At 34.9% G+C, this 25,349-nt stretch overlaps 1 protein-coding gene across 1 annotated transcript in view; it reads left to right on the forward strand.

The window, feature by feature from the left end:
- Positions 1 to 903: 903 nt before the first annotated feature.
- LOC120633414 (zinc finger protein 608-like) overlaps positions 904 to 25,349 on the forward strand; it is a 230,253-nt gene continuing 205,807 nt past the window's right edge. The window contains exons 1-2 of the mRNA XM_039903620.1: positions 904 to 1,104; positions 2,294 to 2,371. Of these exons, the coding sequence (XP_039759554.1) occupies positions 904 to 1,104; positions 2,294 to 2,371 (279 nt within the window). The remainder of the gene's footprint in view (positions 1,105 to 2,293; positions 2,372 to 25,349) is intronic.

Below are 25,349 nucleotides of genomic sequence, written 5' to 3' on the forward strand. Positions count from 1 at the left end.
AACGAGCAATTCTTGTATATATATATATATATATATATATATTTATAATTGAAATCTCGGAATCGGCTCGCAACGATTTTCATGAAATTTAGTATACAGGGGGTTTCGGGGGCGATCGATCTAGCTAGATTCATATTTAGAAAATGTCATTTCATTTGTGTTTTCTGGTTATAACCGATTTGGTGCAACGAAGTTGCACGGGTCAGCTAGTACTTATAATATACAGATAAACACAATCACACAATTATTTTCCAGTTGCGGGAATCGAACCCACGGCCATGGACTCAGAAAGCGAAAGGCGCTGCCTACTGCGCCAGTTGGCCGTCAAATATAAGTGGAAATAATATCCAAATAACAAACGGGGGTAAACTTCTAATATTCGCTGTTGCCGTGCTTTGGCAAGTGGAAACGTTAATTTTATCCCTCATCGGGGGATATACTTGGGGATCATAATTCTTTTCTCTTTTTTAGGCGGGCATGGTGCAGGGCTATTATTAAGGTTGTTCTTCTGAACCTGTAAGCGGGCTTTTTGGCTATCCGAACGAAGCGTCCGCCATGCTGCCTGCTTCTGAAGTCAAGCGCGTGCGCATGTTCGAAGCCCTGTAGAGTTTTAGTTTGGTCCTCAGTGGTAACCTGGTGTTGAAGATATTGACGTGGCAGCATGTTCGTTAAAATAATGGCAGTGTAGGTATAGTCAATAAATAGGTATTTGAAAATTTTATGTGTCTAGCCAGGGGAGGGATATCCTCGATGTAGGTTAACCTGTGACGGCACGGTGGCAGGCAGCTACCCTATGTATATATTCAAGCACGTTTAGGGTGGTGCTGAGGTCTCAGAAGGTCGTTTCCAACCCAAACGTGCTTAGGGATTATGAGAATAGAAGATTGGAATCGCTTGTAAGTTATGACAGAATATTTACGACAAAGGAACGAAAATTCGGCCAGTGTCTTCGCTTCGGTGTTCGCTGTAGGTGAAACACACGCGTTCGCCTTACCGTCAAGTATGCGTCCTCAATGGAGTCATAAACGACCAATAAAAATTCTGGTGCAATCCGACGCCTATGATTGGTCAGAAAGCACGTCACCGCAGAAGACGTTTGGAGGTGTTGGTTTGTCCTTATTACGCTTCTTAGGAACCAACTTAAAACCGTCGAATCGCTTCACAATATGTTAAAGTGAAGGCAAGATACAATATTTAACGGAACAAGAGTGGACGCACGTATAGAGTACATACCTAAACATACCGTATTTAATGTTCTGTGATAGGAGAAAAAAGACAAAGACAAAGGATTCGGCAAAGCCATTTCCCTAAAAATAACTTACCCAATTACCTAACTATTTTAGTTTAACCTGGGAATCAAACACAGGAGACCTTGGAATCAATAGTCGCACATGCTAACCATTTGACCAATGAGGCTTGTCTTCAAGTACCTACTCAATAAAGGTTAAAAGCCCGCGACAAAAACAATCTTTGATCCCATCCTATTTAATCATCGAACCCTAATAGGGCAACATCTCCTCAAGGCCTAAAAAATTTGCCCCAAACGTCATATCATGTTATAAAATTATGATAGTATAGTAATATGTAATTCATTGATGAGACAAATGGACAAAGTTGTAAAACTTATATAACGACCCTCCCTTTATGGGTTACGTGTTAATTAAGGAGCTCGTAATTAATCGGAGGAACTGTTGAGTGCTGAGGCAAAATTCTAATATACGCGAGAGCAACTCCGATGCGAAGGTCAATAACCTCGTACGTGTTATTGTAAAATTATATTTTCGGTATTAGATGGACGATAAAGACAGTACTTGTACAAATATTTATTAGTCCATCTCTAATAAAAGGTTTAACATGGATTTTTTGCGACCTGCGACAAGACAAGTCAATGGTCACAATCTGTATGCGGCGCCCTTCCATTTTTGTGCCGGTCGTAAAACGTCTCGCATCCCTTTTTAACGCAGAGTACAGTGTATCTGAGGTCTCGCTCTCGGGGCCTGGGGACACGTAGCGTTCCTCGCTGCAAATAAGTTCCGCGGTCGACCGCCGAGTCGTTGCGGCGCTGACGTGCGATACGCTAAACTAGTGTTTCCACCGTGAAATCACCAGTGTTATTTGTTTATACCTACTATGGCTTTGATTACATGGCCCCAAGGATCGGCTGTCGATAGTGTGGTGTACTGTACGTGTGTATGTGAAGATTGAAGCGACTAATATTGTGAAACGCGTCTGCCGTGTGCGTTTATGTGCCGGATTGTGATTAAAAGTAATTTACTTAGCTTTTACCGTGTAGAGGGTCGGTCGGTATCGATCGCATATTGAAACAAAGCCGTGGATTGTTTTGGCGGCGTGGAGACCGGTGCAGCTTGAGGTGAGCGCTCTTTGTATATTGGTGTGTAATATCGACTCCGAACTCAGCCGAAGAGCTTGACATGTGGGGCTTGGGGTTTAGGGGAGGGCGGGGACGCGATGCACCGCACTTCAAAAGCTGTTATGGATTTTATTTCAGTCATACATTTCGAGATTGTAATTGATCTCAGTGGTTAAATTAGTAAGAAGTAAACTGCAAAGCGACGTGCCGTAGCACCGGACTAATAGCTTCACATCGAGAGTGAGTAATGCCTTCCCTAATGGGATAATGGCTTTGCTGGCCGCCGCTCGAAATATTTATAAAGCGGTCGAACGAATCGCGCCGTGTCAACATCGGTGGGCTGTTTGCCTTCCCATTTAGACGACAAGGGAGCCGATAAGGCGAAGCTCGAGAGCCGTCCGACATAAATGGCACAAATATAGATTTAATTGCGGTGTAAAATGAACAAAAAACCGCCTTTGTTTCATATAAGGACATCTAAAAGCATTGCGGCTAAATAAACTTTGATTAGAATATCAATGACTTAATAACCTAACTGTAGCTATATACACGTTGGGCAGGCGTGTTGGTGCAACGCTGTGCTGTCGCTGATCCGACGTGACGGCCACTTGGCAAGTTTGGGTCGCTGGCCAACAAAACCGAATATTGTCCGTTTTTCGTAAACACATCGTATAATAAATTGCTTATAAAGAATGATCAATACAACAACGTCTAGAGACCATATTTGAAATTTCAGTACGTTGGATCAACTGGTTAGGCAAAGACGTTGGCCAAACCAGTACCTATCTACAGCTAGTAATATGATGCACTTGTTAAATAGTCAATGTACACGCAATAAAAGGTGCTACAGGTATATGGAATAGAATAAATTAAACATAAAATGACAATCTGTCTATTGAATTACTTGAATTGATCAGGATTAACTATTTTAGTTAATAAGTTGCATAAAATATCCGTATTACGAATGCAACAAACTCATCAAAAATATTTAGCTTTATTACCAAGCATACGGCTGTCGCGTCTCGTGTTATCTGATGTAAACGCTCAACATAATTATCTAAAAACCGGCTAAGATTGTAACCGATTTTTGCGTGTAAATTGGTAATAAATTATTAAAAAAAAATCTTAAATTTAAGTACAAAGTTAACTTTTTAATGCCTTTTTAACACACTCATTTTAAAACCTCTTGTTCCACACTAAGGTATGTGTAGTTATACCTAGTTCAATCGCACCAGTCTCATTTCGATGTTGGTAAAAATACAGTCCATCCAATATCCTCTACTTTCTATAAACTTAATTGCTTGATTCACTACTCTTCGACCTATAAACTGCACTTTTAGTAGTTTTTGAAAGTTTATAGAACTTAACTTCATCCTAATCATCAACATTATCAGTTTAATAATGTTACACTGTTGAGGATTTTACAACTGAAAAATTCAATACCTCCCATTATCCAGTGGCGTGCATAGAGCGTATGCACGTGGCCTGCAGATGATATAAAATGAAGAAAGTTTCCAGTACGAGCTATAAATACTTAAGGTTAGGCTTTTTATAACTCTTACAATGCCTATCCTTGAGTTGTTTATAACTAAATTTCATTTTCTCAATTTTATATCATCTGCATAAACTGTGCATACCCTCTATGCACGCCACTGCCAATATCCAACCCTGGATTCAAACGCAATAAGTCAACCATATTTTATATACATGCCCGGTTCTACCTTGCCTACCCTTAAGGGTACAAAAAACAAAATATTTAATTAAATAATTTTCTATAGTATATGGCGGCCAGAACTATTTTATTATTAGAACAATTTAATTTATTTTGTTCGAAAGCAAAATTGAAACAAAACAAATTTCAATGTTAAACCAAATAATTACACGGTACAGATTTATCTGGTTGCTACAGATTATAGACAAAGCTTAGTTAGTTCATTATGGCCTTGCATAGGGTAAGGTTGACTATTCAATATTAAAAAACTAGAAAACCAAAAAGATAGAAGAAAATAAAATGAGCACGTAACATAATACCAAACTCATTACGGGCGCGTTCGCAGTCGTAAATATTTAGGTCATGTTAATCTCATTAAGTCATTGACAAGAATGCCCACAAGTTACGTGAGCACGTCTTATTTAATAAGTCTTTGTGAAATTTAATCGCATGATAAAAAGTTCTAAGTAGACAGGTAGATTACTTTTATAAGCCATCGGTTAAATGTCACACGGGAAATGGGTACCTAATCTGTAATTTATTATCCGTACCTGTGAGTACATTGGCTATTATAATCTGGAGGCAGTTCCGGATTAGCCCACAAGCTAATGAAGAATTGGTTAGGGCAATACGTCTCGGAGGGCACCCTACTAAACACAACAAAGTAGTTCAATTTCGATATAGGTGTGAATAGTACCTACATAGGTACTATTCACACCTGCTACATGCTTTAAGAGTCCTGGTTGGTGTACATTTAAAGTTTTTTCAAGTGATTGTAGACTTTAGCTTCTGCAAATCATACTTTTATAAAGATAAATTATTTGGAAAGCCAATGAACTTTACAGAACCATGATAGGTGGTCTGGATACGCAGATTTTTTTAAACGCATTTCTCTGATAAGTGACGTGAATGTAAAAAATAAAAATTATGACTTTTGAACAACAATCAATGGTTTAAGGCAAATGTATTACAAAACATGCAAGGAAAATGTTACAGTAATTTTATATAGTGGGTAAATAATTAAACTTTTGATAACTATACATTCATATTGGCCAGATGTTTTATTAAATTGATTAGGATTTTTACAAATACGCTTATAACTATTATTTAAATAATAATTAATAATAAGTTTCCAAGAAACAATTAAAATTATATTTGATTAACAACTAATGTTCATGAAATGTCATGAAGTTGGTGGGTATTTCGATATACTTGTAAATACGAGTGTACTTTCGTTACACTGCAGTCCTACATGGCCTCGAACGATGCAAAGGTAGATACCTCCCGGGGTCTAGTCGTTTATCAAAAGATTGTTGGAATACCTGCATCTGAAAAGTCGCATTCAGTAGCTAAGCGCTTTGGTTTTACTGAAATACCTACATACATTAAAGTATGATCTATCTCGAATAAAATACGTTAAAGTAACTTTAAGGACCGACACTAGTTTACAACTGGGTTAGGGGCGTCGAATTCTTAAGGCATCAAGTACTCTGTCTAACGCGGACTGCCCTGTTCTTTTGCGTAAACCTAAATATATGGGTATCTACCAAAGAATCCAATAATATACTTTCAGGCTGCCACGGACCTCCGGTTGGTATAGGAAAGCCTTTAGCATGGCTAGCATGGGCAGTAGATATTCCTGGGGAAAGGATATAAATTTATCTTCTCCCACAGCTTTATTAACTCTCAGACACTGGCACGAATTGGAAATAATAATATAAAAAATGTTTATTAATAAACTTCTATTCTATGTTCCAGTGATGACGGCTGCACCGGTGGGAGATAAAAATTATATCCCCAGATAATATCTCCTGACAAGGGATATAAATAACGTGTCCACATGCTAAAGCACGAGAACAGGGTATACGAGAAGTTTACCCTCGTTTATTATTACTCATATAGATTATTTGGATATTATTTTTACTTCTGCGCCAATGCTCTGAGAGTTGATAAAGCTGTGGGTGAAGATTTTTTTCCTCTCCCCGGGGAAATAATTGTCTCCTGCCCATGCTATAAGATATATAAGAAAGCACATATCGAAGTGGTGGTCAATTTATTAACCACAGAGTATGAGTTAAGAAATAATTTATAAAACTTGTTTTAAAATATGGAATTGAAGCTGAATATGGAGTATTCAGCTGTTATAACCAGATAAATCGACACTGTTCATTAACCACTGTATGTAATTTGACACTTAATATATTCTAGCATCTCCGTAATAGATACCTTATTAATTTTACGACCTAATTTAAATAATTATATGCGTCAACAAAAAGCAGCCGCCTTTGATACAACGTGAACTGTTTAAAGCAAGAGGTTTTGTTAATTCGTCGTCCAAAGTGTTTTAAAACTATAACACTCGGTTTTACTTTGATTAAAATTTTGAAAACTTATAGGACACGTCTTTTGATTCCAATTTACATTTTTCAAAATAGTTTTTGTTAAATTTTATTATTGTTGTTTTAAAGACACTAGCTGCTCAAACAACATTAATAATGTTTCCAGCTTAAATTTGGTCATAAAAGGCGCCGAGATCGAATCCCAGCACGCACTTTTAACTTTTCTAAGTTGCGTGCGTTTTAAGTAATTAAAATATCAACAAAATATAACAATGTTCGCAAAGGTGTGAGGAGTCCACCAATCCGCACTGAACCAGCGTGGTGGACTACGGCCTTAACCCCTTCTCATTGTGGGAGGAGACCCGTGCAGTGTAGTGTCCGGTAATGGGTTGATATGATGAATGTGGCCATATTTTTTTTTTTTTTAAACAGCTTTCTAAATAAGGTTATTCATCACCTAATTTCAAAATTCGCTTGATAAGTTTTAGAAAACTCGTTTTCTGGTCCCCATTTCTTACGCCATAATAATTTATTTGGAAGGTTGTAGGTAGCCAAAGTTTTCGTTTATTTAGAGTACATGACTCATCATGTCTGTATGTAGGTTGGTATCTAGCTATAAAAGTTCCAATTTAAGATCATTGACATTTCCAGATACGCAAGCCGTAAAAAATCACGGCAAGAAAATATAAAAACCGTACACGAATTTAAGTGAAGACAAGTTAAGTATACCGATCACTGACACCTTGTTATAAAAAATTATGTCAAAAAATATTATAAAAGTGCGAATGGAATATGTATGTAATGGATCCTTCTTATAATATTAACATGGTAATAAATATTTTAAAAAACCAACATGTTAGTAACAAATATATTTTTGTTTTACACTTACATACTTTTATTTTAAGGTTGGTGCCTTTTAAAGATGCCTTATAACATGTTCATACGAAGAAGATACATTTGTTGTACCTTAAAATAAAAGTAGGATAATTTTTGGAAGGTGCCATTGTTCGCTTATAGATAAAGAAAGTTGATTATTAAAAAAAAAAATTTAAATATAAATTTTAAATCCTTTGACATAAATTATGTCAAAGGATTGTGAAAAACCTCTTTGCTGATGCGTTTTAACGAGAAAAACCAGCAATAAATAAATTTTTAAATCGAGCGTAGAAAAAAGGATATAATACCTCATAATTACGAGGATAGTTGTTATAAATTACATGAACAAAGTTCGACTAGAGAAGAAGATCGTTCTGAACACTGTATTGTAAAATTGTACTGTCTTAAAAGTCTGCTGATAATATACTCCCTACGCATTTGTTCGGATAGAATCTCCTTTTTTAAGTCAGTGAATAGGCAGACAGCTGGACATAATTCCGGAGCTTTATCTGTACAGAATTCCTTACCTGCTTTTTTACCTCCTTTGGCCTTTATACCTTAAAGGTGAGCCTTTTAGGGTATGATAAGAACGGCATTTCCTTTAATACGATCTAATCAGCAGTTTCAGGTGTCGAGGATTAAAATATGGCAGATCCGTAAGTAGTAAATGAAAAGTTTATACTATTTCCTAATAAACACTACATTAAAGTTAATGCGTTAGTTATAAAGCTGGTATCAGTTAGCATTACTTATTATTATTTTAGAAGCAGTGATAGCCTAGTGGGTAAGGCTTCGGATTTCCTTTTGTGGAGACCGAGTTCGAGCCCCGGCACGAACCACTGACTTTTCGGAGTTATGTGCGTTTTTTAATTTTAGCAATTTAAATAACACTTGCTTTGAACAGTGTAGGAAAACATCGTGAGGAAACCTGCATGCCTGAGAGTTCTCCATAATGTTCTTAACGGTGTGTGGAGTCCACCAATCCGCACTGGGCAATGGTGGACTACGGCCTTAACCCTTTTCATTCTAAGAGGAGACCCGTGCCCTGTACCACTACAATGAACCGGTCAATGCGTTGATGATGATGACGATGCATGCTTCTTTCGGGTTTGTTACGGTTTTTTACACATCCCGTGAGAACAGTTTGTTTTTCTGGGATAATGAAATAAATAAATATACTACGACAATACACACATCGCCATCTAGCACCAAGTAAGCGTAGCTTGTGTTGGGTACTAAGATGCCTGATGAATATTTTTATGAATTATATACATAAATACTTAGAAGATATATATAAACACCCAGACACTGAAAAACATTTATGCTCATCACTCAAATATTTTCCAATAGTGGGAATCGAACCCACGGCTAAGGCTCAGAAAGGATGGTCGCTGCAAACTGCGCCAATCGGCCGTCTAAACAAATAATTAAAAGGGATAAAGTCCACAACACAACTTTCCAACAACTAATTAGGATTTATTTCACTTAAATAAGCCTAGATCCTTATCTTAGCTTTGCATTACCTTTGAAATAATCCGTTCCGAAGATTAGACTGTAAAAAACCAAACATATTTTTAAAAAGTGTGTTGGATTTGCTGCCATCATTCTAGTAACAGTGAACTCTAAAAGAGCTACAATTAAATAACTGCCAGCAATTCTACCTTTTATGTAACATCTGTAACATCTAAACATATAGTCGATTTCTCAATGTTCCTTGATAAAAGAGCTATAATAATAATTTTCTTCTTGAAGAACGCGGTAGCTAGCTATAAGGATGTTGTTATGTTATTCGATGGCCGATTGGCGCAGTGGGTAGTGGCCCTGCTTTCTGCGTTTACGACCGTGTTTTCGATTCCCACAACTGGAAAATGTTTGTGTGATGAACGTGAATGTTTTCAGTGTGTGGGTGTTTATCTGCATATTACAAGTATTTATGTATATTCATCAGTTATCTTAATACCTATAACAAAAGCTATGCTTACTTTGGCGATGCGTGTAATATATTTATTTAATTTATTTATAATCGCGAAAAAACAATGAAAAATATCGTTTACCACGATTTACACACTTAACAACATATTTAACTAGCTGCATATCCTTGGCACCTTTAAAGTAGCGCCAATTGAAGTTTTTATCTGCAGGGGCATTGCAAGCATTTTTGTCTGCAGGCAAAAACAAAAAGTATATCCCCCGATCCCATGACAGGGTATATAATTAATGTGTCCACTTGCTAAAACAGGGGAACATGGAATAGGAGAACTTTACCCCCGTTTATTATTAATCATATATTATTTGGATATTATTTCCACAGTGCCCTGAGAGTTGATAAAGTTAAGATAAGAGAAGATAATCCTTTACCCGGAGATAAAGAGTTTGCATAAATGATGCAAAGTCTCAGGGTTCAAATACCTCAATGGGTGTCCCACAAGGCTCGATTTTGGGTCCTTTTCTATTTTTAGTGTATATAAATGATCTACCGTACCATGTCAGTGGAACATGCGACATTGTATTGTTTGCAGATGATACATCTCTAATTTTTAAGACTGATAGGAGTAAAGATAACTGACGAAGTAAACCGTGTTATGTCGCATGTGTCGCACTGGTTTACAGTTAACAACTTACTTTTAAATGCAAAAAAACAAAGTGTGTCGAATTTATCTTACCAAATGTAAAGAAAATTGATAAAAATATAATGATAAATGGTGAATCACTAAAAATAGAGACTTCCACAGTTTTTCTGGGCGTGACCTTGGATAATAAGCTACAGTGGGGTGCCCATATAGATTCACTAGCGGGTAAACTAAGCTCGGCTGCCTACGCAGTCAGAAAAATTAGACAAATTACTGACGTTGAAATAGCTAGGCTAGTTTATTTTGCGTACTTTCATAGTGTTATGTCCTATGGAATCTTGTTATGGGGTAAAGCAGCTGATATCGAAACTATATTTATATTGCAGAAAAGAGCTGTACGGTCAATATATAAACTTAAATCACGCGAATCCCTCCGTGAGAAGTTTAAAGAAATAGGCATACTTACTGTAGCTTCACAATATATTTATAACAATATAGTATTTGTAAGACAACATATTAGTCTTTATAAACAAAAAGTGGACATAAACAGTCGACTTACAAGAAATGGTCATAAATTAGTGTCATCTGCATATCGTCTGCGTAAGGTACAGGGATCATTTGTGGGATTGAGTATACGCTTTTATAATATGATTCCTAAGGTGATTTTGGACCTGCCAATGCACAAGTTTAAAGAATTTGTTAAAACACATTTATTAGAGCGAGGTTACTATACAATTGATGAATTTTTTAATGACAAGGTTGCTTGGAACAATCCGGCTCCGCTTTCAGCTCTCACAAGATAGAAAAATGAATGTTAAAATACAAAATGTAAATTGTTGATGTTGGAAAAGAGCAACTGCTGAGTTTCTTGCCGGCTTCTTCTCGGTAGAATCTGCCTTCCGAACCGGTGGTAGAATCACTACAAACAGACAGACTTGACGTTTCAAAAGTGCTTATATTAGGCCTACTTGAAATAAATGAATTTTGAATTTTTTGAATTTAATTGTGTCCTGCCCAGGCTAGCCGCGCTGGTTGGTCGGTGCATAGTTCCGGAACAAAAAATCGCTTTGGCGTTAGGGTAGCCTAACTAGCCACGGCCGAAGCCTCCTAGACCCGACCAGGGAAAATTCATAAATTAAAAGCACCAAAGTAGCAGGTTCAGGTCCAGGTTCGATCACTGGCAAGGGCCATTCAAGTACCTATTCATAATTTCTGAATGATCTATGGTGGGGTTTTGGCCGTGGCTAGCTACCAAACTGACAAAGACATGCCGTTAAGAAATTAGTGTTCCAGTAGGTACGGTTAATAAGGGCGTTAGAGTGCAAGTACAACTAACACCGGTTTTTACAAAAATAACTTGCGACTTATCAATCGGTTCAACTAGTTAAAAAAACAAAGACGAACTCCGATCAATCTCCTTCGAGCCTTTTCCATCTACACGACATTGGCGAAGTAACCATAAACAAGAATTGAATTGAATTTAATCGAATCGTTTTGTAAGCCAAAGTTTTAGGTTACGCTAAAGTAGTGTTACGCGGTCCGTTACTCGAATCAGGATAGTAAAAAAAAACATAGAACAATTCTAAATTAAATACTAATTTTTTTTTTTAACAATTTTAAAATAAATAAAATTTCCGTTGGTGTCCCACACTAGGCAAGCCTTAATTATGGATTCGTATTCGAGTTTAACATTTTTGTCTACTTTTCGCTATGCTATTGTATTTTTTTAAATAGAAAAACAGATGCACTACTGACTACAAACTAAACTACATTTATTTTAATAATAATTTAATAATCCGTAAGCTATATGAGTAAGAATAAATCAAATAATTCTTGTCCAATTGCTAGATCTACGTAGGTATTACTTAATTGTTTATTACAATAATTGTCTGCACTAAAGAACACCGATAAATAATTGCGTTCAATAAATAACGGTGCTGATTTGCAACGTACTAAGAACTTTGATTAATGTCAGCTGTGCAAGACCATTTGTATCTGGTTTGTACAGATTATTTTATCAGATGTTATATATATATAGCTACGTTTAATAACATCATTTCTTTACTAGAGAGACGATACTATGCATAGTTGTGAACATATCTTTTAACTTCTGAGTTTTTATGAAAAGGTGAATATTTAAAATCACACAGGAATCCTTTATTTTCCCGGGATAAAATGTATCCTATGGCCGTCTCCAGGATGAAGACTCTTTTGATGTAAATTTTACCAAAGATAAGTGAACCGGTCTATTTTTTTAAGTCCACTATACGAACATGGGTGTCAAACAAACAGACACACTTTCGCATAGTATTAGTATGTATAAATTTATTTTGGTCCTTTTTTAATATTCCACGCCGTTTTTTTATAACTATCCTTTATACAAAATTTCGCTGAAATTAGTTTAGGTGTAAAGCAGACTTGCATTAGCAGTAATGGTGCATTGTTGCTTTTCTGATGTTAATCGATTATAGCAAATTAAGCTTAATCCTCATTGTAAAAGAATCGGTTATTTCTTGTGTTACGTGGTAATATATATAAGTGATCGGGTGTTTTTACTGAAGCAATGAATCATAAAAAAACCCCAATATAAAATTTCTCTCTCTCTTCGTCCCGCATACTTTTCGCGTCTCGTTCCTTTTTTAAATCTTTTTCCACACCGGATTCTTTTAATACCATCAATTTTATTTTTATTAACTCGCTTTACGAATCTGGATGCCTGTCTTTATAATTCCAACTAGAAATTCTTTATTGATCATGGATTATGCATAATTTTGGCTATTCCGACCTAAGAGCAATCTTTTAAATTACAAATAGGCAAAGGCAGCTTTGTTATTTGTTGTTGGCATTTATACTTATATAACTAGCTGACCTGCGCAACTACGTCTGCACGAAATCTGATTTTAGAGGTTTTAATATCTTAAAAAAACCTAGAAACTAGTTGCAGCGCCTACCTACCAGGTCCAGTTTTATTTGTAAACTATGTTATTCGCTCACAAACTTTCACATTTATAATATTAGTACGATTCATTCATGAATTCGATCGCTGTACCATATGCCTTGTGGCTTGCTGTTTTCTTTGAAGAGTTATGTCCTTTATCTCCGACAATATTTATAAGATTTTCATCAAAATTAAACAATACATCCTTAATACTATACACTCTCAAATAAAAAAAAGAATTATTAAAATCCGTTCAAATTAAAAAAAAAAAATTTTTTTTATCTCGTATTGTTTATTGGGATAAAAAGTATCCTATATGGTGATTCGGAATACCAGCTATAACTATACCAAATTTTATTTAAATCCGTTCAGTAGTTTTTACGTGATGCCCGGACAGACAGACAGACACATAGACAGAAAGACAGACAGACAGACAAAAATTAAATAAAAATCAGCTTTTGACTCATCGATTATAAAGCATCCCCCGGTCAAAATTTTCAAAATATATTAAATGTACAGAAGTCTTCCAGTAACAGATTTATTATCTTTATACTCGTATATATATTTCTTGTGTGCGTGTGTATGTTACTGAATACCTAAACGGCTGGACCGATTGGAATGATTTTTTTGGTATGCGTTTGGGTGGCACCCTGGATAGTTTCGTTTCACAAATCAGCACGACAGTTGGCGCTTGGGTCCGCTAGTAAGTATATAGAATATATTAAATGGACTTCTGTAATATTCTGTCTTCCGGCTGGTTATATATAACACCTGAAATCCATAAACATTGGCTAAATAAAGACTGACAAATGATTCACTAACTTCTTGTTAAAATTCCAAACGTTCGTGCATAATCGTGACTAAAATTTTCTAAAATATATTCAATGTAAATTTACTTACAATTCTATACTATTGTTATAGCATCTAATAATAACAATGGAATGACTCGTTCCACGAACAGATAAACTTTAACAACTGTAAAACAAAACATTTCAAAACTATTGTAACTATTTCAATAAACGAGTTCTTCTTTGTACAAGTTTATATTATGTTACGAGTAGCTACTTTCTTTTGGTGACTTGGAAATATAACTGACGTCGCTTTAGTGCATTTTTCCGTAGCATATTTCATAATATTAGATCTGTTTTATGCCTGGAACTATTTAGTTGCCAAAAAAGTTTTTGTGCGACTTGAAACTATTATTGGATGCATATTGTTGCGGTGCTTACTTCGTTAGGTATTACGTCAACTTCATTATAATATCCATGGAAGTTAAGTCAATTCTTACTTCGAGAAAGTACTACCTACCGCCTTGCTTAATTCTACCACCTAGTAGCATCAAGCATGGCTGAAGGGCGTGGTTGTCGGTGTTTTACAGGCTTTTACAATAACAATAATATTAATATGCAGTTTTTATTTTATCAAAATAACCTACAATTTTGGTTTTTTTTCCTTAATTACCCTGGAATCCCAAACTAGGATAACCAGTGTCTTCCCATATGTGTATCGAAATTAGAAAAGAACAAAGAGAATATGTACTTATTTTGTGTGTGTGTGTGTGTGTGTGGTCATGCATGTGTATGCTGCGTTCATTTACGTAGCTCTACAATATTTTATTTATTCAAATTTATAATTAAAATATATTACTAAATTTACATTAACGAACGCATTATATTTTTCGACATGTTGTGTGTGTGTGTGTGGTCATTCATGTGTATGCTGCGTTTATATACGTAGCTCTACAATATTTTATTTATTCAAATTTATAATTAAAATATATTACTAAATTTACATTAACGAACGCATTTTATTTTTCCACATGTACCTATAATTACACCGGCATCCACCGCCAAGCATAAGCAAGCTAAAAAAGCTCCACGACTATTAATTACTATTACAACTTATAATAAAAGTACCTACTCAATTTACTAAATTAATGTGGTTAAAATATCGTTCGTTAAACAAGAATTTCATCGTAGAAAAACTATTTCCCGAGGGCGTAATTTAAATTCCGAGAAGAAACAAATTCAAATAGGAACTGCGAACGTTTTAAGAGTTTCACCTTGACAGCGGGATTCTTTGCGATGTTTCTCTTGACTTTCGACGAAATTACTCTCTTGCTTACTTTGCATCCGTGCAGCTTCTTTGCCGACCAACTACGGTTTGCATTATGAAAATATATTCACTGAGATATTCATAGCTATGCATATATTCTGAGGAAGCAAACTGTAACTACTTGTGCTTGAAGTTTTGAAGCTTGTTTATAATCAGTTTAGTTAATAGGTATCTGTGGATACTATTCCATCTTTATAAATGAACTGTGAAGTATTAAGTTTGAACCATAAAATGGTCCAGATTATATTTAGGTTGATTCAATATCGTACACGAATTTATCTAGGTGCGTGTTAATTTGTCTTAACACCCGTTAGAAGGTGTTGCACCAATTTTAAATTCATGTTTCCGGTCCCATACAAGTCATATATATATATAAGAGTATAAAAAATAGGAGTCTGAATAAACGTGTGGCAAGAGTCATTTTGTCTAACAATTATTCTATTTGGATAAAGTTGTTTCTACACAATCTGAGATGCATTATATATTTCTACACAATCTGAGATGCATTATATATTGATGTGAATGAATAAATATGATTTTGAAAGGAACTTTCTTTTTGTCAATTTATTTTATTTGTAAAAACGAATATTTTGAAATCGGCCGTGAAAATGATCGTTTGCCCGAACGTCATCAAATTGGAGGCTTTGGGATTCGGTTTTATTATAAGATTTTCAGTGTTCGTCTTCCGCCTAAACATTTATTACCGTAAATAAATATAAATACGGAAAGAAATGAATTTTTTTTTTTAGAATCAGCCAAAAAATCTGTAGGTAAGTATATCTACTTTTATTAAAAACGCACCAAATTCTTCATCTTTTTGAAAGACAACCGTCTTTATCCTGAGAAATTTTACTAGATCTGACACCGTAAAGTTACGCATGTGCTTCCTTTTATCGCAGTCGTAAGAGAGCTCATATATTTCGTGCCACAATCCGAGAATCCTCTTAAAACATCCATATATTATACTTATACATAAAGACGAAGTTAGTTATAACAATAAAAAAAACTTTCCAACTTGTTTTGTGATGCCTTTTTCAATCTATTTCCAAAAAGAGGAAGTTATTTGAATTTGATATTTATTATTGTCTTAAAGGTTTTATTTTTAGTTTGCATTTTTTAAAATTATTGTATTGTAAAGTGATGTTGATAACTACACACGTTTGCTTTAAACACCAGCTATAATGATACTTTGAAAATTAATAAATAAATATACTACGACAATACACACATCGCCATCTAGTCCCAAAGTAAGCGTAGCTTGTGTTATGGGTACTAAGATAACTGATGAATAATTTTTATGAATAATATACAACAATACTTATAATATATATACATAGACACCCAGAAACGTCTTAACCATTATCACTATTTATTGTGTATGGGTCTGTGAATTATTACTATAAGAAATAAAGCAACTTAAGAGTCCAAGGATTGGAATTAGCTAGTGGGACTGATGTTTGTCTTTAGAGTAGAATAAAATAAAATAGAATAGAATATTTATCTGAAAAACATGTAATTTATTATATAATATAATATAATATGTATAATTCGAACAATAGGGGATTCTCTTTATCGCATTTGTACGAAATCCCTGTCACTTCCACTTTCTTTTCTACTTAATTTTCTTCCAATCCAATCGTTTCTCGCTAAACTAATAATCGACTTCGAATGCGGAATAAAACTACGGCATTAAGAGAAGAAATTTTATTTAAACCGTTAGTTTTCTCAGAATAACAAGTAGCCACTCGGTATTCTGCAAAATAACCTATATTCCGAATAATCTCTATGCCAATTTTTATCCACATTTGTCCAGCAGTTTTGTGGTGATTGAGTAACAAACATCCATCCAAACTTCTGCATTTATACTAGTAGTAAGATAGATTAATGTATTAGTTATATTTTAATGTGGAAAGCGTCAACACAACGCCTCTCAAAAAATTTAAATTGGTAGAACTATTCTGAATAATATAAACAAACAACGATATAGGAATCCATAGGTAATGCAAACAAATATTAATTTTTATATAGTTACACAGACAAAAAGTTTTAACGAGAGTTTTGTCCGATGACATAACTAATTAGAACATCGTCGACAATGCTATTGTTGTATCAGACACGATGGCTCGTAACTTTTCCCATTACGTACCTACTATCGCTTGTGTATGTTATTGAATGCTTTGGAAGTACAAGTTACATTGAAACTGTCAAGAATAATTAACTTTCCAAACTAAATATTAATCTGATAAAGAGTTGAGCAAAGGAACAAATCTGTGGAACTATTAGTCCTAATTTTGTGTTTAACAGCTTATTTTTTGAGAAATGCAAATATAATATAACATCAAGGTAATATCTAGAGTTACCCCAGACCAGACTAAAAATTAACACCTAAATGTTTAGACAGTATTTGTTTTTAATGATTTTACATTAAGAGCTTTTTCGACGGGTATTTTATTTGGTCTTTGAATTTATGATAGGCTTATATATTTTCTGATTTGATGCTTGGCTTAAAACTGGTTTGCTGGTTTGGCAATCATCCAATGCAGGATAATAGAATCTGGGAGCCGATTGTCGAAGAACGCCATAATACTGTCTGTCGAATTCTTATTTTAAGAAGGTTTACTGAGGGTTCTGAATGTTCTTCATTCTGTGTTTATATACTAGCAGTCTTATTAATAAACGTCGTGTAGCTGGAGATTATTAATGCAATTAGTTCTCCCTTTCCGTCGTACAGCCGCAACGTTTGTATTAATAAACGTTGTAATACGGTAAAGGGTACTTACAAGATATGGATTTAAAAAGCTTTCAATATCCCTATATTTATAAATAAACGACATTCGAGCTATCGACTTTTTAATTTAATTACTTTGTTGGATGGCATCTCATATATATTGACAGCTACGTATTTACAAATACCGGCTTTAGCTATCTAAATTATGTAAAGAGTAATCGGACTCCAGATAATTAGAAGCCATTGTATAACTGCCATCGCTATTAATCATATTGCATTTATATGAATATGCATGTAAGTTGGTATGTGTTGTCGTAAATACTTTTCAACATGTCTAAGCTATGACACGAATTCTTTGTCCATAAAACGCTAGTAAGGGATGTACATATTAATAGCCGTTTATCGATACACGTGATAATTGAGCAACTATTTAGTTTGTTGAGTATAATTCTATGTTGTTTATGAGTCTTTAACAATTAACTTTTAGTGTGTGTCTGAATATTTTATTTTTGACTCGTTGTCGCGTTTTTCGTCCGCGTGTCTTACAGATCTACGGTCCGCGTGTCTACGGTTTTTTACAGATTCCGCGGGAACCGTTTGTTTTTCTGGGATAAAAAGTAGCCTTTGTTACTCTCCGTCCTTTCAAGTAACTCTTTGCCTAACAGCATCGAGGCAGAATAAAAAAGAATCGATAACATAATAGGTACAACTCTAACTCTAATATAAGATTTATGACCATCCCAAAAACCCATCAACATACTTGCATAATCTAGTAAAAAATTATCTTAATATAGGATAATGTTAATTTGACAAATCGATTTATTTCATGCGAATAAACCTACTCGATTATAGGATAGCTGGGAGAACCGGACTGAGTTTGCTTACTGGCTTACGTAAATATGTATGAAATTCTCATCTGGTATGATAGACTTAGATATAGTATGACATACTAACAGCTTTTGCCTTGTTAAACCTGAATCGTAGCTTTTATTTTTTATATGATATATCGCTTGTACAGTATCCATACTTACCAACGGCCTGCAATTCCACAACTACTTACTCATATTAGAAATTGTTTGCTTTTTTGCCCTCTCTTCATTCACTAACTATAAAGCCAATCAAATTGATTTTTAGCATACAGTTAGTTAGAAGGCAATTGCAAGATTATATCACCTGTAGGGCTAGCACGGGCAGAAGATAAAAATTATATCCCCCGATTATATCCCCTGACAAGCGATATAATTAACGTGCCCCCCTGCTAAAGCACGGGAACGGGGGATTGGAGAAGTTTACCCCCGTTTATTATTACACATATAAATTATTTGGATATTATTTCGAATTTTAGGCCAGTGCTCTGAGAGTTGATAAAGCTGTGGGAGAAGATACATTTTTATTTTTCACCGGCGAGATAATTGTCTCCTGACCATGTTAGCCGCAGGATAACCAACGTTTACCACGGGATTTGTAAAAACCGTAATAAACGCGGACGAAGTAGGCAGGCAACAGCTAGCAATGTTATATTGTTTACGAATGTATGCCTTTAGTTTGTTTGCCTAGTTGTTAGGACTTCGACTTCCCTCTCGTGGGAACAGAGTTCAATCATTGGATAGAAGCAGGCGTGAGTAATATGCGGAAATCCATGATATATTATGAAAATTAAGCTTACTTTGCTATACTTAGTCGCGAAAAGCAGGAGAATCTGTATGGTGTAATTTATAATTTCTTCAATCCTTATACTCCACACCAAACAGATATTCGGCAATGTACCCTCTACGCACGTTTCGCTCCAAAACCGGAGCATCCTCAGGATATGTTAATTTTACAATGAATAATTGTTAAGTCAAGTTTCAGTCAAGACTTAACTTTTATCCAATAATCCGCACTTGGTGTATGGTGGTGGACTACGGCCTAAACCCGTCTCATTCCGAGAGGAGACCAATACTTTACGGCGACATATAAAAATGTCAGACATATTATGACTTGGACCGATGTCATCAAATTATTAGCTGGGAACCTCGGTATATAGAACTCCCTAGAAAAGGCCTATGTTGGTTGTCATGATGATGATGTATTTACATACTTACTATTTTCCGTATGAGCACTTTATTTACCCGGGTTTTAAATTATGCAATGTCCATGCTATCTCCAGGATGCAAGCTATATCGATGCAAAATTTTCTAAAGATGGGTTTTGCTCTTAAGCCCTTTTATACTAACACTTTTTAACCATCCTGAAACTTTACCCCAGTGCATTTTAGGGATACAAACTATCCTATGTCTTTATCATATCTTTGTACCAAATTTTACCAAGCTCCCTACAAAAAGCCTATGTCCATTGGTTATCATGACGATTTTGATGATATATTTTCACCTATAATATATACTCATATAAAAACTATTTAACGATTGAGAACGTTGTACTAGTGCTAGAAGAAGAAGAAGAAACACTTTATTGCACGCATAACATACATATAGGAAAAGAAATACGTGGACCCCCGGTAGTCCGGCCCCTGTCTAATCCGGCGCCCCCTGTAATCCGTTAAACTGTTAAACAAAAAAAAAATGATGAATATTTGCATGCTTCTTAAACTACATAATTGATTCATAGTTTTTGATTATTATTTGACATACATAATGAAGTATAATTAGTGTTTCAGAGTACATATATGTACATATGTATATATAAAATGTATGTATAAAGAATCTGTAATTTGTCGGATTACAAGGTACTCTTTTGTAAAAAAATCCGGACTATAGGGGGTCTTAGGCAGTACTCTATAATCCGACGAATTCGATAGTTCGACACTGCCCTGCAAAATGTTTGTCGGACTACCAGGGGTCCACTACATTAATGAAACAATGTAGACATGCTAAGGCGGCCTTATTGCTGCAAGCAGTCTCTTACAGGCAACCTTAGAGCAAGAGAACGGGATAGCGCCAAGAGTGTTGTAATATATATATATAAATACCAAAATGAACAGATAATATATAAGTATTAAATATACATAATATATAAAAGTAGATTTTAATACAGAATAGTGGTAGTGTGATAGTGTCTTCTTCGTACTCCCTTCCCAAATTACCATGCCCTTGTATTGTAAAGGAGAATGATATACAAGTAGGCTAAATTCTAAATGAAAAGCGCATGAAACTGCGATACTCGGATAGAAATGCTATATAACCGTACCTAAAACCCTCGTAAATGGTAATATCGGGCCCTACACTCGACGGCTAGCTGTAACCCATGTCCAATAGTCGATTATGATCGCAATCGCTCACGGCGCTCGACTGTATTTAAAGTATGAAATTGATTAAGTGCCGCCACGGACTAGCCTCGGGCGCCAATTGAACTTTCTACACTATTTGCTGTTCGGCTGATCAAATTGAACAAATCAGCATGATATACATTATATTATATTTGCAGATATATAAAAACACCTTGTTAAATAAATTTTCAAAATGCTTTATTTCAAAGAGCATTTCTTGTATAAAAAAGCGAAGACCGATTCATCGACCCCGTTTCCAGAAATGTACGGAATCGTATTTCGTAATTCGCATTTTCAGGCTATGAAAAGCTGCAACAATATCCTTGGGATGCGAAGGTTAATTTCGGCAAGGTTATATATAGGAAATTATGAATTTATTTGCTTTACGAAATTCCTGTAAACTATTCGTAAGTTGGAAATAAATAAATAAAAATAAATAAATATATAACATACAGGTGGGAAATCGGGTGGTCTCGAAACCAGAAGTCCGCGGTTCGAGTTTTAGTCTATATTCGGTATTTGTTTTTGATTTACCAAAAAACTAAAATATATCACCGCAAGAGAAAACAAAAATACCGATTACACCAAAAACCTAGAAACCTATGTACCTAAACTGGGTTCTCTGATAGACACGTTAAATCAATGTTTAAACTTATATATTCTGTGGAATTTAAGAACACATCTGTTTAGCGATTTGAACACGAACTAAGTAGTTCGGAAACTAAAAATGTCAATTGTGAGAATAGAATTGTAGAATTGCAAATATACGCTGCTATAAGTAATAATTTATTACAAGTGCCGCCAGCCAGCCCCGGGCGCCAATTTAACTTTATACACTACGTATTTGTTGTTCGATTGAAACGTACGACATTACAATGTTGAACAACTTAACATGATAGACGTCGATTAGAAACAGGCTTTACAACTGTACCGAATTTTAGAGCGTAGCCGTTTGAACTCTTAACTAGGTTTTATATGTTTTATAATGAACTAGCTGTTGCTCTGCGTTTGATTATGATTTTTTTGATTTGGCGTTCAATTTAGTTGTAGTTCTACAAAAATTTAAAGTTTTCAGTATCGCTAAGCCTTAAATGAGGGCTTTGCTGCCGCCCGCTGAGGACTTCTGTCCTCTATCTCCAACCACATTCAGATCTACACAAAGTATGGGCAAAATTAAACACATTATAACCTCCATAGTACGAAAATAATTATTTAAATCGGTTTTAATTTGTCGGAGTTGTAAGTAAAATCGTCAAACACTTTATTCCCCTCTCCCAAAAGAACCGAGCTTAATGTCGGGACAAAAAGTATTCTATATTACTTCTAACACTTTCACGAATATGTGTACAAAGTTTCATGCGGATCGGTTTGGTAGTTTTAGTAACAAACAAACTTACATTGACCTTTATAATATTAGTAGGCATAGGGATAGGGATGTAAACTCAAACTAGGCGTATTTTTTTTAGACATTCTATACAGAGCTGCTTTCTGTGATGAACAAATAGAATAACTAAACATGATAGACATCGATTATAAACTAATTTTACAACTGTACCGAATTTTAGAGCACAGCCGCTTAGAACTTTAAACACAAACTAAGTTTCCGTTTTTGTAGACAATCGAGACGCAAACAAGACTGTGCGAACAGCATGCTGTATCTGTCTACTTGACACGACGGAGTGATTATTATAAACTGTCTTTTATAAAACTATCGAATTTAACAGCAGATCCACTCAGTTGTTTATATTTCAACTAAACCTGTTCACAATTCATTTCAAGATGTTTGCGTCGCCGGAGTCTAATTATTAGACTGAAGTGTATCGAAAATGCACCTCTATTTATATCAAAATAACCACCAACACAATTTCATGAACAATGGCAGTGAATAAAATATAATTTATAATAATTTCTTGAAAACTATTAAAACTATTTACCCACAGTGGATACTTAATCGTGTATACGTATTACGGAAATGTTTTCCGTGGGGTGCATTTTCGATACACTTCAGTCTAATAATAAGACTGAGGTCAATGTAAGTTTGTTTGTTACTAAAAGTACCAAACCGATCCTCATGAAACTTTGTACACATATTCTTGAAAGTGTTAGAAGTAATATAGGATACTTTTTATCCCGACATTAAGCTCGGTTCTTTTGGGAGAGGGGAATAAAGTGTTTGACGATTTTACTTACAACTCCGACAAATTAAAACCGATTTAAATAACTATTTTCGTACTATAGAGGTTATAATATGTGTTTAATTTTGCCCATATTTTGTGTAGATCTGAATGTGGTTGGAGATAGAGGACAGAACTCCTCAGCGGGCGGCAGCAAAGCCCTCATTTAAGGCTTAGCGATACTGGAAACTTTAAATTTTTGTAGAACTACAACTAAATTGAACGTTTTCCGTAATACGTATACACGATTAAGTCCAATTGTAAACATTCTTTTGTAAAAATGTTTTGATTTGGCATCACAGATTGCCGATACGAACGATTTATAAGATATAGGAATGAACCCTGTGTGTTGAAATATTAAAGGTTTTTTTATAGTGACAGCTATAAAGCAAAATTATGACTGATAATATGTAAGCCTTTTTAATGTATGGAATTTGTTACGTGCCACCACAGACAAGCCGCGGGCGCTTATTTAACTGCCTATACTATTTGCTGTTCGACTAAATAGCGGCATTACGACATTAGAACAAATTGAACAACTTAACGTACTAGACGTCGATTATATATAAACCGGTCTTATAATTGTATTAAAATTAAGAACAAATTCGTTCTGTCGTTTGGACACAAACGTCGAAAGTGTTTGTTACAATAAAGAATTAAAAAGTTTATGATCACAGCTATAAATAATAAAGTTAAACATAAACAACGCAAGTAGGTTTTGAATTTAAAATGACGCGTTGTAGATTATTTTTAATTATAACAAATTTTAAACACTAATTGGCATGCATAAAAATACGCTTGGAAATAAATAAACGAAATAAATTGCATAGATACCAGTTAATGTTAAAATCTCCACTAACATACAATAATTAATTTCAATTTGTTTAAAATTAACAGTTTGCCATTGAATTAAGTATGTCCATATCGATGAAACTTATTATACTTACGTACGTAATTAATAGTTTCATGTACTAACGTACTATTAGTTCTACGTTACGTACTCGTACTACTAAGTCTTCTGTAAGTATACTTCACTTATAGTAACTTGATAAGCGTTTCCGTGTCCACATATTTTGGTGGTATCGATTCAATGAATTGCGGTCGTTTCATGCAGCAGGAAAAAAATCGAATAATGTGTAATGAACTTCAATTTCTTGAATTCTCTATCTTATAGCTATTGTAGGTAACATTTATTAAATTATGTTGATGGGCGATGAAAAAAATTACTGTGTATTGTAAAAAGGTTCTTAGGGTCTTAAGATTTATTCATTATATATTTCCTCTTATTTTGTTTATGTACAAGTCTTCTAGGAAAGTAAACGTTTCTAAAAATAAATCTTTGCAATGTGAACTTTGTAGGTATCCAAATAAGAATAGGTTTTTGTATTTATTTGTATACTTAATTAAGTTCCAATATGCCAGTTACAATTTATAATTTGACGGCATCATTTCATTCCATCATACGGAAATAATTACTTTAATAATATTATCATTCAATTAAGTATTATAATGATATTCTTATTTGTAATTTTTTGCAGCGTTGTATAATTTAATCAGCCCATCAACATTGATTGTTGATATTAATCTTGTAACGGTGCTTGGCGAGATTTGATCGAGATATTATACAAAATTCGTTAATATCTTGTGCCGTTCCCGTTATCTGTACTTCGGACAGCTCTAGAGGCCGCTCGCTTGATCAGCAGCACTCTATTAAAATCACACTTGATTAGATCTCGGCGCGGTTTAATTGAACACTCCAGTGGCGGTATGCGCGCCTGGTACTTCGTACTTGCCGGCCGCCGTCGCTTCGAGCACTCTTTACAACGTTTAAACTTTTTTTGCTCCTACATCCAGCCCGATTCTTCTTTGATTCCTTTTGTCTCTTTTGTTGAAGTTTTCATATCCTTCTGTTTTCCGGGTGGATTAATTTTAATTTCGATTCAAAGACTTTCCTCCCTTGTCCCTGTTACTTTTTGCTTTTTGTTTGTTTGCACGGCTTTTGTGTTGTTTATTAAGTTTGTCGACATTGAAATGTTTTGTTTGTGGGAGGTATACGAGCGCGATAGATGGAATATTTATCCGAGGGGTCGCGGGATCAGTGCGCCGCCCACTGGCAATTTGCCGTATGCCCGCGGCGCGCCGCATTCAATACTCGACTCCAAGACGCGTTCTCCAACTAAACGCTATGCTAATGTAATGGGGCTCCATTTAATCACAGCCCACGGCAACTTCAAATTTTCAATGAGACGTTTCTGGCAGCGA

Source organism: Pararge aegeria, chromosome 21 (genome assembly GCF_905163445.1).
Source record: "Pararge aegeria chromosome 21, ilParAegt1.1, whole genome shotgun sequence".
Taxonomy (NCBI): Eukaryota; Metazoa; Arthropoda; class Insecta; order Lepidoptera; family Nymphalidae; genus Pararge; species Pararge aegeria.